Source organism: Aptenodytes forsteri, unplaced genomic scaffold, assembly GCF_000699145.1.
Source record: "Aptenodytes forsteri isolate BGI_AS27 unplaced genomic scaffold, ASM69914v1 Scaffold2, whole genome shotgun sequence".
NCBI classification, from domain to species: Eukaryota; Metazoa; Chordata; class Aves; order Sphenisciformes; family Spheniscidae; genus Aptenodytes; species Aptenodytes forsteri.
The window spans coordinates 20,004,260-20,022,462 of record NW_008795695.1 but is presented as its reverse complement, the minus strand read 5'-3'; the positions used below and the strand labels follow the sequence as shown (position 1 = coordinate 20,022,462).

The 18,203-nt window shown below is 37.7% G+C and overlaps 1 protein-coding gene across 1 annotated transcript in view; it reads left to right on the top strand.

Moving 5' to 3' along the window:
- IL1RAPL1 (interleukin 1 receptor accessory protein like 1) overlaps nt 1-18,203 on the top strand; it is a 360,140-nt gene that overhangs the window by 335,024 nt on the left and 6,913 nt on the right. Inside the window, 1 exon segment of the mRNA XM_019473045.1 lies at nt 8,959-9,102. Coding sequence (XP_019328590.1) covers nt 8,959-9,102 — 144 coding nt within the window.

The window sequence follows — 18,203 nt, the reverse complement described above, 5'->3', positions numbered from 1 at the left end:
GCTGGTTTTCTAGTTAGCGATCTTTTATTCCAGCAGTATAAGCTGACAAAAACGCTGAATCTGGAATGTTCACTGGATACCTGAAAAAGAAATTATAATCCTTCTTAAACTTCATATGTGGTACATTATCACCGGGATCAGAAGGGACAGGAAAGCAGAAAGATCTGTTACTGAACAAAGAGCATTCCTGGGAAAAGAGGTATTTAGGGCTAAATGCTGCAGCAGGGATTCAGGTACAAAATTTAAGCCTTTCAAACACCCTTGCATCTGCTGCTTCGCCCTGGTCAATATATTCTCTGTAAACCTAAACTTCCAGGGGGAGTTTTTGATATGCCTGCAATTACACAGGCCCTGAAAGGGCAAGAAGTTCAGAGTCTAAATCACCAGCAAAAACCTTGATGCATCTTCCTCACTCTTCCTGCTGATCAGCCCAGCAGGGACACACACTCACCTCACAGAAAACACAAGCAGGGTCTGTCTGGTGGTGGTCTCCACCACAAACCAGCGCCTGGCACATTCAGCTGGGGAGAGGGGGCTTCTGCTCTTTCCCTGATGTGGCACTGGAACAGAAACCCAGAGCCTCCCCTTTTCCGAGGGGAATTTCGGGAGGGGAGCAGAACACAGCTTGCCCAAACTCCAGCACCAATTGTGCAGGAAAAGCGAACCCAGTTTGGGTATCCAGCACCAGGAGAAAGCTGGGGTCCCCGGCACCTCCCTCTAGCCCAGATGCCAGCACTCTGCATCTCGGGGAGCTGAGCTCCCATTTTCCCCTGAGCTTCTTTTACTTTCTGACTGCCAGTGGAGAAAACCCATGATCTACGTTTTTGTGCAGCTGGCTAACCATTTTTAGACATTCCTCAGGCGTTGTGCATAGGGAGCATTTAACTCAGAGCTAAAGGCAGTAGAGCATTTTAAGCATGACAATGCAGATGCTGTTTCCTTTTCTGGTCCATTCCTACAAAATTTGTCCAAAAATAATCAGAAAAAGAGAGGGATTAGAACCCAGGAGATTTAACTTTCATTCCCTTTCTCCAGCTGTTGGCCAAATCTCTTTCTATCACCTTTACAATAATCAAGTTATTTTCTCTTTTGTGTGAGCAAAAAAAAATCTACTTGTTATAATCTAAGGCTGATTTTGTTACTTATTGGTGATAGCTATCATCGATCATCTGTAGCAGTTACAGGTAGAGGAACCTTCTAGAAATTAATTTTGAGAGTGGTAGTGACAGCAGCTAAGCACAAATTTATTAAAGACAGACCACATACTGTAGATGATATAAGGGGTGGATCACATACTATAATTCTCTTTTTTTCACAGGTTTTTTAATTCAAGAAGACAAGCCCAGAATCTATCAATGTAGTAGATAAAAATGTAATGCCTAAGGAGAAAGAATGCTCTTCTACAATGTTATGTATTGAAAAGTATGACTTTCATGCTGGATCAAAGCCTTTGTAGTCTCATTTAATCATAGACTATGTTGGAAATACAGATTATTATCTAATTATGTGATTATTTTTGTGGAAATTCTTGTCTGCATGTCTGCAACTAAAACTCTAAAGCAAAAATAATCTCAAATTCTATCTTGGCATTATTTTTTTTGTTATTGATATTATTTTAAAAGCTTAATAATATGCCTGTATTTTTCATGGGACAGACACCAGAACTAAGAGCAGGTAACAAATTTTATGCATTTTTTTTCAAAGTACCTCCTTCCTTTTCTTCCCATTTTCTCAGTGCTAATTTCCTGTCCTGGGCCTCTTTTACATTTTGGGTTTGTTTTCCTCTGTCATAGGTGTTCTCAATGGGCATATACAGGTCTTGTTGACTGCAAGCTAATGAGGGATGGTTAAACCAACTTTTTTTCTGTTGGGACAAAGAAAGACTTTCACTGAAATAAATTGTTTAGAGGAAGAGCCTTATTCTGTTTGAAATTGCCCATGAGAATGTATGTTTGAAAAAGAAACAAGTTAATATTTCCTATAGGAAATGCATCTGACTCATCATTTATTAATGCATAAACATCATATTAATATTTCCTGTACAATTTAATAGCAAATTCTGAATAGCAAGCAATTCTAATTTTTTTTGATATGGTTATTAATGATAACAGAATTGCTGACGAGCACCTTAAATTACAGTGTCATTCACGTAATACTGTAAATCTGTTTTATTACTTAAGGACTTGAATAAGTTAAGTTTTTGATCTCATGAGCATTTTCAGTCACTAGGACACAATTTCACACAGTAGTAGTGATGAGTGACAATTAAGACTTAAAAGAGAAAAAAAGAACTTAAAAGAGAAATTTCTTTTCTAACCTCTGCAAGGAAACTGCAGGTGTTATAGTTCCCTTTGCCATAAAGCTTCACGATGCTTCTGAAATTTCTGAATGGGGGCTCATCATGTGAGATATGAGAGCAATGAGTTTTATATTTCAAATTCTGTTAATTGGTCCTAATTACTTGAACATTCCAGCAAATCCCCGAGTCTCAGTGGAAGCAAAACTGTTGTAAAACTCTGACCCACTTGGTCAGTTAAGACCTTACACATGTATATCTTCCAGTGTATAAAGCATTCAGTTTTCATTCTGCATTGCAGGAAAAGCTTTCCCGAGTTCCTCACCAGGTTTTAGAATTGGATTTGAAATTGGATTTGATTTGATGGGAATTGATTTTTCATCCCCCTATGGCCATTGAAGAAGCCTTAAGGTTGTCACTGTGCTGGGCACTGCAAAGGTTCAGTCGCGCAAGAGGTTTATGACATAGAACCAAAAGTCAAATATCGCCTCCTTTCCTGTCCCAAACCTAACCAAAAGTGACTGTTCTTTTTACACTCGATCTCATCTAAAAATCAGTAAATTCATAGAATACTAAAGACTACTGCCTGACAGAAACTCTTCATAACACCATTTTCTTCATCAGTAAGGTTTTTCACATCCTTTAGAAAATTGGACTAAGACATTTCCAGTAAAAAGGTTAGTCAGATTATTTAGCATGTGCCTAAATCTAAGTTTCTTCTGACAAAGTGTCAAACAAGTTGGTTTGTTTAACAGATTCTTTTTTAAAACAGTTTTTGTACCACTTTTATCATAGTTCTTCTCTTTATATAATGTCTAAGTGCAATTCTAACCTTGATTGGCAAGGATGAAAATATTTTAAAATAAAATGTCACAAACTGTTCCCATAATCCATGCAGAGCTAAATTATTCATTAATGCTATCATCAGAAAAAATGTAAACAGTATGGTTTATGATCTTGCATCCTTGGAACTTGGTACTCTATTTTTCCCCATGTTTTAGCACCTCCCAGTGCTTCTTACATTCATTTCTTTCAGAAGATCTAAAAGAAGTAATTGTGTGGGCTGTCTGATTTCTGTAGTGCAATAAGCAAATAGAAGCTGTCCTAATCAGTAAGGTTTTAAGCCATGCACAATTCATTTATTTGGGGAAGCTAACCAGAGATTAATGCAATTCCGCACCATGACGATTTTTTTCCTTCAACCTGAAGTATAAACTGCCTTTAAAATGCAGTGTTCTGTATTTAAATGTAGTAAACTTCAGTAACATTGCAGCATCTATATTTTTTTCAACCTTATCCTCCTTTGAGCTAACATACTCTTGGAGATAGTCATTGTAATTATTCTCCTGCTGGGAACAGGTATCCTGCACTTCTCAGAAGAAATAAAAATGTCATCAGTAAGAATATACTTTTATTATAACAATTTATACTTGTTTTATAACAATTTACTATCTTTATTCTAATATCACTGAGAAATCCAACAGCACCAAGGCTCAGATAAGCTACCTGCTATATTTGTATTTGCACACACATATATGTATGTACATATAATCCCGAACTCGACTAGTTGTTTTTCATAGATGAATCGGGAATATATAGTATATATTGATCTAAAAATAAAGTGAGATAACTAGGTCTCAATAGTTCTAACAAATAAAATGAAACTGCTGCATTGGAAACCATATTAAAAACTGTAACTAAATTTAGCCACCTTAAGTCAACTCTGCAGACTTCTACAGGCATGCGTGGCCTATGCTGGCAGAAAGCATATACTTTGTGCTAAGAAATGATTTCATAATCAAGCTAATGAACATCCCAAATCTGTTTCTACTGGTATCAGAAGTATTATCGTCCTACAGTATCCATAAGTAATTATTCACAACAGTACCCATAAGGCCACCTAGGTACCTTAAATACAAACAGATTTTGTTTGGCATGTTGAAACAAACAAACAAAAAATCCTAAAAAGTAGAGAATAGATTTTATTTTTATAGAGATATATATATATATGCATATTGGATATGCATATGCTGTATAAAGCTGTGGTTCCATATGTTATACTTCAGAAAGATAAATTGTTTTACAGCCATGCCATAATGAATACTGTATTAAGCAGGGGGAAAAAAAGAGGAAAAAAGCACATACTTCTCCTTTTTTATACTGTGAGTACGGGTTTGTTTCTTTCTTTCTAACCTAAGCCCTGCCTACTGTTTGCTGCTGATGTCTGAAATGACACTCAGACAAGTATTCCTGTGTTAGCCAGCCTCCTTCTTCCTTTAGAAGAAACACACCTGTTTATAACCAAAGCTTCATGTTATGGCGCATCAGTCTTGCGTTGGTTGTCAGTATTTGCCTTCTTTACCTTCTCTCAGGTGTCATCACGAGACCTTTAGTATTGTCTTCAACCGCTCCCCTTCCAAATTATATTCATTACCTTTATGTTTCATTTAACAATTGAAGTCTGTGAAAGTATACCTAGACAAACTGGGAACTGTCTCTAACCAAACCTTGTAGTTTTCTGAGTTAAATCGTCCAAGACAAGCAGAGAATGGAAATGAGTTTAGGCCACAAAGTTGCAAAGATTTATGTATGTGCTAACCTGAAGCTCTGTGAATAGTCCTGTTGACTTCAGAGGGATTACTTATAGTCCATGAAGTTAAGCAATCTGCGTAAGCGATTGCAAAATTGAAACCTTAGATAGACTGTAATTGGATTTTGAAAAAGGCTCCGAAATTGAATACACAGCTATAAATCACATGTCCTCGAAGAGTTATGAATCACAAAAAAAGAATGTTTGAAATATAATTTTTCTTAGTAGCTCAGCTGTATGTGGACTAATGAATAGAATAAGATTAATTTTAAATTATCACAGATCATTAAATGTAAAGTCCCTGAAGCATGTCATATAAGTCAAAAGATATGAATCGTTGAAGGCACCCTTTTATTTACTTTCTTGTTACAACTCCAGCTACAATAAGTGACTTACCTGCATGACACAACAAAAGGAAGTTTATCAAATATTAAAGCCAGGTGAAGATCAAAGACATATCCTACAAATATGCCTAATAATTAGGATAGAATCAGTATAAAACGAGTGTGTTTATTACCAGCCATATTGTGCCAGATATTTGGAGAGGATGCGTACTTTGTTTTAATTAGCCGTCTCTTTCACTGGGTTGCTTGGCCAAAGCTTCCTGATAAGGAAAAAAAATTGTTGCCATTGGTCAAAATGCTTGTAACAAATCTTGTTTTAAATTGAAGCTATTTATTCAGAAACCAATCTACTACTGCAGCAGTAATCAATGTATTTTCCCTTGGAGTAGAACTGTTCCTGTGCTACTCGAGGACTATTTTTAATTGCCTGTAACTAAATGATTGCTGCGCTTCTGGATGTAACTCCCTGGCACTCGCTCATTTGTTATGTTTAACAGAATGCCTGTCCCCTAAGGGTTAGCCGAGTAATTTTCCTCTACTATTTTCTACATTCAGCCTCAGCTCCTTAAGGAGGGCCAGGTCTGTAATTTGAGCAACATAACACAGAGACTAAATAGGTTTTAAAAGGTTTGCACTTTTTGTCTCTCCCCTCTGATGTGGAATTGTGCTGAAATTGAATCTTTTTAGCGTGGAGCCACTACAGGAAACTTGAATTTCAGCAGGAAAAACAGATCACTCTTCAAAGGGAGTGTAATTCCTGCTGCAGCAACTGTGCTCAAATCGCAATGCAAAAGGCAGAATAAAGCAGTAGAAAAAATTGTTATTGTGAAGATAGCCTTACACTCTAATCTTGCTGTTACACTTTAATTTAGCTTTAACGGTCACTATGGCATTGTTGACGTACACGTCACCAACACCCTTGGCATTCGCAGAGCACCTTTCAGGAGTAACCCCTCCTACGAAGGAGCCAGACGCGCCCTCCCCAATTCACATAGGGGAAACCGAGGCACAGAAATGTGAAATGGCTTCAGTCACCCGAGGGGCTGACAGCAGAGGCAGGACCAAGCCTTCCGCTCCTCACACCTTCAGTTCAGCGCAACACAGGGTAACGCTGTTCATGAAATCTCTGCGGCAGCTCAAAGCCAGCCAGTGCCCCTGTGGGGCACCATTTAGCATCCTGCAGAAACACTAAGTCAAGGCCTGAAAGCAATCAGCTTGGTGTGGCGTTGTGCCCAGGCCAATCTGTCCCACCTTCCGTGGCGCTGCACAGATGCGGCTGTCCCACTTCCAGCACTTTGGGGGTTAGCTCAGGCGTTCACAGAGCTGGGTGTAAGGATGCAGCCGTCTGCCAGGCTAATCACTGCTCCTCTCTGCCTCCGGACCCTGACAAATAGCACCCAAGACAGAGAGCGAATGTGTGCTGATAGACATTGTCCAGCATGGAGAAAAATACAAGCTTGCTATGCTAGATGGATAGAGCATGAAACTTACTTTGCAAACAAATCTGTTTAAGAAAGAACTACCTTATCCGTGTGCTAAGTGATCACGATGGGCTCGGCATCAGCACATAAAAAGGCAATTTCTAGTAAGTTTCAGGGTGACTTAGAGAATTTTGTTGTTTGCTTTGGTTGCCTAATTTAGGACAATTTCATGTGTGTTCAGATAGACTTTATTGAAGTAAAAATATAGGCATAATCTTGAATTATTATATGTTGAAAAAGATAACTAAGAGGGACTCTGATGGCAAAAATGATGCAGTGCATTAGTCTGATTTCATGCCCAGAGAACAGATGACTACCTGCAGTTATTTTTTCTATTTAATCTCAAAATCGTTAATTTAGGAAAAACTTTTGTTTTCCAGTTGTAAAGTTTTGCCTTGCCTTTAATGAGTCATAACAGCAGGTACATAAATAGAGCATTTTGTGCCTAGCAACCCGAAATATTAAAGCCTTTCTTCTAGTTACCATTGAACAGCTGCATCACCTGTACTACAAAATGATAAAGAGGGTATAGTAAGCCAGTGCAGAGTAATTTCCATTTCCATTTATATTCTAAAATACTGTATTACTTGTCTATGCAAACATTTTTTTGTAGGGTGTTTTTAATAACATTCTCCTTTCTGGACCAGAAAATTATTGAAAGTCTGAAATAACCATGCCGGTCTTAAAAATATCTAACACAAAGGAATTTCCAGCACAGTTTTAGAGAGAATGACATGGAATATAAATGCCTTTTTATTTTATTTTATTACACTTTTAGTGTCTTCTAGAGAGCAATGAAATCTTCTTACAGTTGTCTCAAAATAATAAAAAGGTGTGTGATTCTCAGTAGACGCAGTCAAAATAAATGGAATTGTCACTTTTTCCTCTAACCTTTTATTTCTCTAATTGAATTGTATTATGCTGGAGTAACATAGCTACATAACCACACACACACACAAAAAGGTTACTTCAGGGCTACCCTCCTTCACTCAGACAGAAGCTGCCCACTGGAAGAGGACACTGTGAAAGTAACACGGAACTGAGCTTTCTCCAGCACAGATTTTTATGAAGCAAACTGTATATCTTGGATTTCCAAGATTTGATTTCCTGACATTCCTCAAAACTGAGTGATATTGGAAAAGTATGGATGGTCTTAAGATATGCCATTTATTACTCATGTCAAATTGCAACATTGTTAGTAACGCTCTTCCTCCTCCCACCCTTCTTTTTTAACATTGCCAGTTTTTAGTCAATAAGCAAATGAAAAGTAACAACAAAATGGATGCCACGTAACTGTGTGAGCTTCCTTGAGCATGCAATGGTTAAGACTGGCGGCGTGAAAGTCCATGATGGTATATTACTTATGCACTCATTAGTGGCCCCACTGAGGATACTGCTGGTTGTAGACAGTTGTGGCCACATTTGACCAGAGTCCCTGTCCTCAGAACGGAGTTACATGGCGAGGATCTCAATCCACCTTGTGAGTCTCCAGTGGCAGAGTGCAGCAAAGACACCAGGGGGTCACAGTCTGAATAGAAATGTCAACATGGACAAATCGGGGTGGTTTGCTGTGGCTACACATAAGCCAACCCCACTGGGGGAAAGGGGAGTATAAAGATGAACTGCAGATCATTGGGAAACTGGGTCAAAGATATTAACACATAACTGAGATGCGAAGCTGTGGGGTTCCTTGGATAATTTGTCTTCACATCTCTCAAGTTTTTGCTTGTTTTATTCTTATTTTTATTTTGGAAAAAAAAATCAAATCCTTAGTGTAATCTTATCCAGTAGACTGAAACTCATCTTATTTGTGTGTGGAATAAGGGAGGAGCTGTGTTTGCATTACAGTCCCCAAGAAAGAGACATTCACCTCTGCTTTCATTGTAAGTGGAATGTCAACATTTATCTGTGTAAAGCAAACTGTGATCTATCTACAGAGAGAGAGAAGGAAGAAAGTTATCAAATATCTCTTTTATATATGCACATACTCATACACACACACATCCCCAGCAATTGTTATTTTTTATATGAGCAATTCAGATGGTGCACCAGAGGAAAAACTATTTTATTAAAGGAAAAAAAAATCTATTAATTAGGTATTTCTTCAAGGGCCCTATAACAAAATAAATACATAAATAACCCATCATTCATTATTTTATTTTAATGTTTAACACAAGTGCGAGATCTGCTGCTAATCTTTTTCTGGTTTGGAATGTGGTTGTTACTGCGTTTTGTAATTCTTTGCAGAGCTGATGTACACAGTTGAGCTTGCTGGTGGGCTTGGTGCTATTCTGCTGCTGCTTGTTTGTTTAGTGACTATCTACAAGTGTTACAAGATAGAGATTATGCTCTTCTACAGGAATCATTTTGGAGCTGAAGAACTAGATGGAGGTAAGACAGCTTCTTAGTACATTTCCTGCTTTCTAAGTATGCCCGTCTTTTATTCCCCTCCACCAAGGCCCAAATTTCATCTCAGTTCAAGATGCGTTAACAACTGCAATTTTTATTTCTCACTGCATTAGGCACTGACTTGAATATGCATTCCTTATACAGCACATTAGCAGCAGTGATTGCTGAGCTGATGTACATGCTGCTCTCTGGAGCTCCAGAAGACACCCATGTCTTTTAGATTTTTATTCCTGACACTGAATGTAAATTACGAACACGTTAAAGATTTTCACTTCCAGTCAGTACTGAAAGCCAGCTTCACTTCTCCATAAGCTAGGGAGTGTCTTCCCTAATTGTATTCGCCAAATAGGTACAGGTTGAAGTGAATCTCAATTTACTGCTTGTTTAAACTGATCAGTTTCAATAAACTTTACCCAGTGTTTGGGAATGTACCCAGCAGTTCATTTTCTTGAGTTCATTTACTTAATCACTGAGAGACAGGCTAATGGTCGTTAAAGTTGTTCTGTGATTCAAGGACACCCAGCCTAAACAAAAGTACCGGCTTGTGTCAAATGTATACATGCATTTTCTTTTCTTCTCTTTTTAAGGACTGAAGAAAAAGGTCGTCTTTTCCTCTAGCCCTACTAATCAAAACTGCTGCTGAACAGCAAACTGGGTTGAGCTGCAGGTTCTGATTAATTAGGTTTGGTTTCTTGGGTCAGAGTTCCTGATGTTTTGTGCTGCCATTACGTCTTTGGCGACAGGACCTTCTTTTTTACTGAAATACTAATAAAAGTTATTTTACAGTTCAAGGTAATAGCCCGTGGGCAAAAGCCACTGTGACATATTAAAATAAATACATACTGATAAACAAGTGCTGGCCAAATCTGCCACCAGTAAGGGAGAAGAGCTGCAGCAGAATTAGAGGTCCTTATATAAGGGAAAGACTTCCATAATAAGATCACCAGGGAATGACCCACTTCTGCCTCCTATCTAAAAATGCACAAGGATTCAAAATAGAAAATGCTCAGCACAACAAGCCCAAGAATATTAGAACATTTTGTATCTTTCTACTGGATTTACAAAAAAGAATGCATTAATATAGCAGCTCAGTGGGTGAAAAAATCAGGTTATTCTACTTATTTTACAGAGGAGGAAACTGAGGCCCGGAGGGACTGTGACTCATGGAGGATTTTGGCAGACACCTTTTTTTTTTCAGGAGCTGAGATCCTCTCTTCTCCACAAAGCAGCCCCAAGTTTAAATGGGCATGCTTACTTGTTTGAATTGTGTGAATGTTATAATAGTCATATTATACTATGCAGAAATAGTTTAATTAATAATTGTTTAAATGGATGCAATTTAATGTTTTCTTTCTCAGTATCAGTAATTCTTACTTTTACAGCTGTCATTTATTGTTATCTCAAATCATTCCAGTTCATTTACAAACTTACTCTACCAGGTGTTACATGCTTGCCTCTCTCTCCTCCCATCATTAATCACCTGGGAACAACAATACTTTAATCACACATTTTAAACAACAAAAAAGTGACCTCTAAAGGATACTGTTCTGGGATTCAAAAGGAGGAAAACCAATATCCATTCAGTTTATCCTTCTGAGCAAAGTTAACTGTTAAAGGAGATAAGGCATGGATTCTCCTTAGATGATCAAAGCAAACACTGATAGCTTGGGTGTTTAACTGCAGTAATATAAGAAGAAAAATACTACTTGCAGTTTCCTAATGGAAACCTGTAGCTTCTATTGTATTCAATATACTAGCAACATGGATAAAACCCATTGTGCCAATGAAGTTACTGCAGCTGGACTTTTTAGTCTCTTTCACTTACACTCTTGCAAAAGCAAGAAGATAGAGAGAAAATGCCCCACAGAAGACCAAGCCACGGCTTGTGCAGGAATAAATTGCAGACATACATTCAGATCCTTTCCTTTGGCTTAGTTTGTCACTGACAGACACAAAATGCTGAACTCTAAAATCTTCTTCTAACCGCATCTCCTGCAGTGCAACAGCAGAACGCCCACGTGCTATTCATAATTTACACCATGTTCTGTCATACTTTGGGACAGCGTGTAGATAAGCAAACATCAAAATATCACAGGCTTTTTTTGTGTGCACTATATTGTACCCAGAGAGGATTTGAAACACTTTAAAAGTGAGGTCCAATTAAAATTTTCAGTTGAAAATCTCTTTTAAACTTCATTTCTTCCCTGATCAGAGAACAAGCCCTTCAGGATGTCAAATCTCATCACAATTACTTTTTCCTTTCCAAACCTTAGACACATCAGTTTTTCTCAGACTAACGTATACATTTCTGTGGGAGGCATGGGTAAATTGTGAGAAATATTTGAAAACAAAGTATTTAACCCTTACAGCTAATGCAACTTAATTTATTACTTTCTGTAAGGGTACTGCAAATTAAGCAAGTGATCACAGCTGCTGATTCCTCATTTCTCTAACTTGCAGCTTTGAATTTCCCATTTCTCTCTCATCCTGGAGACTAGACTCTCCTGTTTTTTTCTCTCTCCTACAAACACTTTAGCTCAGTCTTGCCTTTATTGTCTCCTGGGAACAGGCATTGAAGACCCCTTTTTTGTTTTCATGGTTAATTCCCTGCCTTTCCTACTAAATTAGAATATAATCAAATCCAGCTCACGTTTTACCGCTTTTCCTCCCACTCTGTGCCCGTGCTTTCCAGCCACCTGGGAGCTAACTCCACACCGGGGCACTGTGTGACGGACACCGTGTTATGTCCTTTGGCATGGAGCAACACAACGTGCCGGTGTTTAGTCAGGGGACCTCACTGTGAACATCTGATAGATCCCCCTGGGAGCTGGAGCACAGGGCCAAGAAAAACACTCTGACCCTTGGCAAAGCAGTAGTTTTCTCACCTGCAGGAGTTTGGCATGACCTTGTGTCTCGGAGATATAACTCACCCCTACCAATGTGGTGGTCAGAAACTCCCAAATCTGTTTAAGTGGAGAATTTCTGTTCGAGATCTCTCCACATACACGATGAAGATGATACCTTGAAGTGCTATGCAAACAAAGAAATGTCTGGTATTATTCTGAAAACAACAAAAATTTCAGAAATAGATGCTTGACTGGGAACTTCTGAGGGCTGATCATTGTTAAATGTCAGGCAACTTTTTTTAGGTTTGCAGGTCTAAATTTAAAAGCTTATTTTAAAAAGCCTTGTCCATAAAGTGCACTTTAAGGACTAACACATTATTAGTGAAAGCCACTTTCAGAAGTGATGATTTCTTTTATTTTGCTGTACATTTAGCTCCAACACAAGAGATTTTATACCACATTCATCCTCTGAGGAGTGTTTTAGCAGTCACTGTATGTATTTTTATTTTCCAAGGCTCTCCTCTTGCTGCCTTTCCCAGTTTTTAATTGACATGATGAACAAACTAAGTATCATACTTTAACTAACAGAGAAGAGTAACAATTAAAAGTACCTGTGGTCCACACATGGCCTGACTTCTTTCTACCTTGCACTCTGTGACCTTAAAAGGCTGTTTGTATCAGAAGAGATATTACCACTGTATCGAAATCTGCTCTTTGCCTACACACGAGCTGACTTCCAGGCTCCCTAAAATCCATAGAAATTTTCCCAGGATTTTACCTGGGACAACTTTCTCCTTTGTGAGACTGCTCCTGCTCATCAAATCATGCAAGGATCTGTCCCCAGGCATGACAGCCACAGCAGACACAGTGAGGGCAGAGAGAGGGGAGTCAGATCACTTATCTAAGCAGCACCATTTATGATGCTGCCTTAAAGTGGCCAGGAGGCTCAAAGTCACCAAAACAGCTATTTTCAACTTTTGCTTGACATTTCAAGACCTGAGAGTTTCCAGTAGATGTGCAGATGTCTGTGTGCCAGCTTTAAGATGCACTGAGGATTAATCCAGAAGTCTACGGATGACAGGCTGAAAACCATTGGACATAGTCAGATAGGCAAAATTACTCAAAATCATGAACTTATGTATGTGTTTATATTCCAGATTCCAGTTTCAGAGAAAAGAGCGTATGGTACAGTTAGCAATAGAAACAGTCTGCAGGCACCAGCTCCTACCATTACCTGGGTACATTAGCAACCATTTAAATTGCTGGAAGTTTTTGTATGAAGGAATTAATAAGCAAGGGGTGAATACTATCATAAAAAAGAAGAAATTTTACATTAAGAGGCTGGCATTAAAATTGATAAGAATAAAAAAGTAGCAATTAAAGAGAAAGACTGAACAAATGTGCTGTAAATAGTTTTCTAATGTAATTTACATAAATACCCTTTCTCACAGCTAGGCTGACGAGAAGTCAAGCTTTAGGTTCAAGAACAAAAAAGAAAACCTGTAGGCAGCTGATAACTAGAAAGTGAGAGCTTTGCTTAGCAGCTGATACGATGACCTTCACAATGGCCCTTGGTGCCTTTATGTCCCATCAGCTGTTTCTACAATGTTGGACAGGAGCTCTCCGTGGTGTCCGCGATCTTATTGTCAGCTTTCCTTGCCAAGGAAACCTTGCTGAATTGAGGGAAGACGCAGCCTCTGTGCAGCTGGGGTGCAAGCAGGGAAGGCACTGGGAGCCAGGGCTGGGGACTTCCTCTGGGTTTCACTTTCAGTTCTGCAGGTTGCTGCTTTTATTTTTTCCCCCCTCCACATCGCTGAAATAAAACAGAGTGCTCGTAACGTGATTAAAGTGTGTCACTGCTGAGCTCTCTAAATTCAGGAAATCTTGTTTGGATTTGGTACATGACATCTATAGTGGCTGTTTCTTGGCTGTGTTGTTGCACTTTCTTAAGCGATGAGTTTCTACTCCTTGCTGAGGGGAAGCAAATCAATGTTCAAATTAGGAGACTGACGAAACAGCTTCTGCTTTAAAGTCTGTTGCACCTGGGATTCCTTAGGTAATCATGATTTTTGTCCTTACTAGTATTTAGCTGCAAAAGACTAGCAGGGTTCACAGACAGACCTATGCGATTACCCAGATAATATCTTATTCACTGTACAAGACAAGAGCAGGTAAGATATACTTCTTAATGGTTTCCTGGTTTCATCCCAGTAAACCTCTTACGCAGCAAGGAAAGGCAACGCTTTGAGATTCTTGTTTCAGTGTGACTTAGTTGCTAACTTGCAAATATAACTTTTACCAATGGTTTAGGCACCACCAAAGCACTTGTGTTAATGATTATGCTATGCAGGTATAGCTAGATTGAAATTACTGCTGAAGTTAGTAACTTTGCAATTACAAAATCTTCCCTGGGGACCCATAGAATAAGTTTGCAATAGCAGCCTCACCACTGCATATGTATTCTAATTGGCTATTGGTAAATTGTGGCAATAAGAAATCCTGTTTTATGATTATCAATTTCAAATTCTATTAAAATCACCTTTAGAAAAATGCAGCTTTCAGCTTTCCAAATACTACTGGTTACAAAAAGGGATTTTCCTCTTATTTAATTACAATTTTATTGTTGGAGAACTTCTTCTCTTAACTCTTCTTGTTTATGCTGTTTATTTACATCTGAAATGCACTTCAAACAATAAAATCTCCATTTATGTCTCCACTGAATATGGGATTTTCTAGATTGTGTCCTTGAAACTTACTAATTCAAAGAAAAATTCCTGCTTTTTTCTTTCTTCCTATTTTGTAACATCTGAGGTACATGCGTAATATATATATTAAAAAATAAAATAACAATATCAGCAAGAACATCTTTAGATTCCAAACTAAAAGATTGTTATAGGTTAGAAAGTCCAGATGTAAAATAATAAAAAAAAAAGACTACCATATATAAATCAATGAAGACTGAGATATGTCCTGTTCCTCAGCTAGCAGCTCTGTCAAATGGTTCTAAGCTTTGAAGCTTTTTTATCAAAGGCCAAAGCACATTGCAGATTTCCGAGGTTGGTGAGATGAACGCAGCATATTGACATCTGATTTTGTTTATATCTATAATGATTTACTTAACCTTTCACTGCTTTTGCCTAGATCAAGGCTGTCTTACCTCCAGTTTTCAAAACACTTAACCCAATGATAGGATACAAATACTGTCACTAAGATCAACAGAACTAAGGGATATACATAAAATTAAGCACATATTTTATACAGGTAACTAGTTGCTTTGTTGAATTAGGACCATAATGAGAGCATCACTTCTTGACACTTTTTATTTAAGAATTTTCTTTAGTATAGAAACAAATTATATTCTTCCGTTTTCAGAGCTTACATGACACTTTTTATTAGTGCCTCTTCCTACTTTCTCCTTTTTTAGATAGTACCTAGTTTCTTCCAGTCTTTCACAGATAACTACTATGCTATGCTATGTTTCCAGCTAAGTAGTTACCATTCAGTCTTTCAATATCTACTAATAATATGTTTTTTCTTAGTTTGGTGTTTGACATGCAAATAATTCATAGCAACCAAGAGAATAATTTCTATCACCATCTTTTAACTTTTGTAATTTTTTAATAGTCTGAAACTCTTATAAGGACTTCTGAGTTTTCATATCTGTCAAGAGCAAGTTCTAAGATTACTGCTTCATAATTTTTTTATATTGAAAATAGAATGTCTTCAGTAGTAGTAATAAATTTGAACTTTCATGTTAATGAGAATGACTGAGAAACATTTGAGATGCACTTTTCATTTAGCTAGGAATACAAAATCAGACTAAATATAAGAGAAAAAATTAACTTTAATGATAGGTTATTCAGTTTAAATAAGTAATATTCTATCTTATGTATCTATAAATGACAAATTTTAGCTGTAATTATAGAAAACCAGGGAAAATATAGCTTACAGAGAGAATTTATTTTGCACTTCAAATCACGTCATTGTATTAATTTTTGGCTGAATTTTTATCTGCCAGGAATCACTCATAATTTTCAAGAAATGTCAAATGCAGCATTGATATCTGGGGTTTTCATAAACGTTCTTATAAAATCAACTTTAAAATTGGTATTCCTTTTCTTTTTTCATGTTCTTTAGGCTTCCAAAATTCAATATGGCTTAATGGGGAAAAAAAAAAAGAAGGGAAAAAAGGGGAAAAAAGGGGGAAAAAGGGGGAAAAGAAACACAGCTCCATTGCTTTAATATTTTTATAAATGTGCCTACTAGGGACAGAGGACTTTTTTTTTTCTGGTCTTTGTTGTGCTGAGAATACTCCAGAACCTATTTAGAATTGGTTACATTTCTTTAACCTCTTCCCCAGTGTTGCATTTACAAAACCTCCCTCCAATTCACCATTACCCACTCTGCACAAGGATATGAACTATCGTTAGGAATGCTACACTTAACTAATACTTTGCCATGGAAAAAGCCAGTGTTTGTAATTCTTAATCTTTATTAACATTAAAAGGGCTTGACATTTAAAAATAAAAGAAAATGTTAAGGTGAGCTTCATAAGCAACAGTAAATAGTGTGAGGAAAAGTATAAGCATTTTGAAAGACTTAGGATTTGGGCATTTTACTCAAATAAGCATTTAAATTACATTTTTCATTACATTAAGGGTGATGAACACTATTGCAATGTGTACATTAAATATGTCCCCACAAATAATGAAACAGATAATTAAATGCCATAGTCATTACAATTTTGTAGCAACTACAGTCTCTGGTAAATTTTTAAAGCCCAGTACTTTGCAACCTTTCCTGAACACAGCACGTTTTTTAAAGAGGAAAGCCTCCTGCATCGGCTTGACTCCAACCACCTGCAGCACTGGGAGGATCTGTCATTTCTAAGAACCCTACTTGAAATCGCGAAACTCCGAGTTAAATCAGCACATTGCTCCTAGATTCCTGTAATGAGCATCTGAGTCTTTACTAGGCTGGCATGTGCTCTGGTGATGGAGGGGAATCAGCTGTCCGGTTCACTATTGATATAGAAATGGAAGATCTGCTGAAGCGAGATGTGTTGCCAGCTACACTGAGCTGTGGAGCAGCCTGCGCGTGGTCAGCTGCCTTCAGTGCGCTGAATGTTTCTGAAGGCACTGCTAATTACTCTGGAGGATTTCAGGATGCACAGAGGTGTGGGTTGACCCTGGTGTCTAGGTCTTATAGCTTCATTAAAATAAGATTCACTATGAAATATGACATTGTGGGATTTCTCTTTGCTTTGATCTATTAATCTGTCTTGTGCTAAAACGTATCATGCCAGCTGAAAATCAGAGTTTGTCATCTGCTTGAACATGGCTGATAAGAAAAAACCTGACTCTATGAAGGTTTTTTTTTAATTTTTAATTTTTCATCCACATAATTTTTCTGTCCCCCATTAGCAGAAATATCTGTGATGTTTAAGGATTAATAAAACCTCAAAGGCCCAAACTGCTGGCTTCTTGGAGTGCAACATGGAAATCGTTAGAAAACGTGTACATCTATAATACAAATTCAAAGTTGAATCTGTTTGCTGGTCCCTGTAGAAGAGGAAATTTTATCTGTCTTTCTCTAGGCACCAGCTTACCATTTCTTCATGTGTAGCTGTTAAAAGAGCATGCATACAGATGAGTTCTTAGATGTCTGATAGCAATTTACTTACCCAAAGATCCCATTTGCATGTGACAAAGTAGATGCATATAGAGTCTGGGTTTCATTTTATGCTTACATTGAGCCTTTAAGTGACTGCTGCTGAGCACATCCTTGGAATAACAAGCAGCATTTGCAACTTCATCCCCTAAAATTTTATATCGCTTCTGCTGGATTAACACTGTAGAAAGTTACAGGGAGTTTGATAACATATTCTACAATTGGATGAGTACCAAAAGGATGGACAGCATTAAAGAATGCATGTTGCAATGATGCAACGCGTGTTTTGGCTAAAATCCTGGGCCGCTAAATGGAATATTTCATGTGTTATTAATGAAGTTGGGATTTCACCCTCAATGTTTACCCCTGCCGTGGTTTAACCTCAGTCGGCAACTGAGCACCACACAGCTGCTCGCTCACTCCCCCCCCCTCCCTGGTGGGATGGGGGACAGAACTGGAAGAGTAGAAGTGAGAAAACTCGTGGGTTGAGATAAAAACAGTTTAATAATTGAAATAAAATATTATAATAATAATAATAATAATAATAATAATAATAATAATAATAAA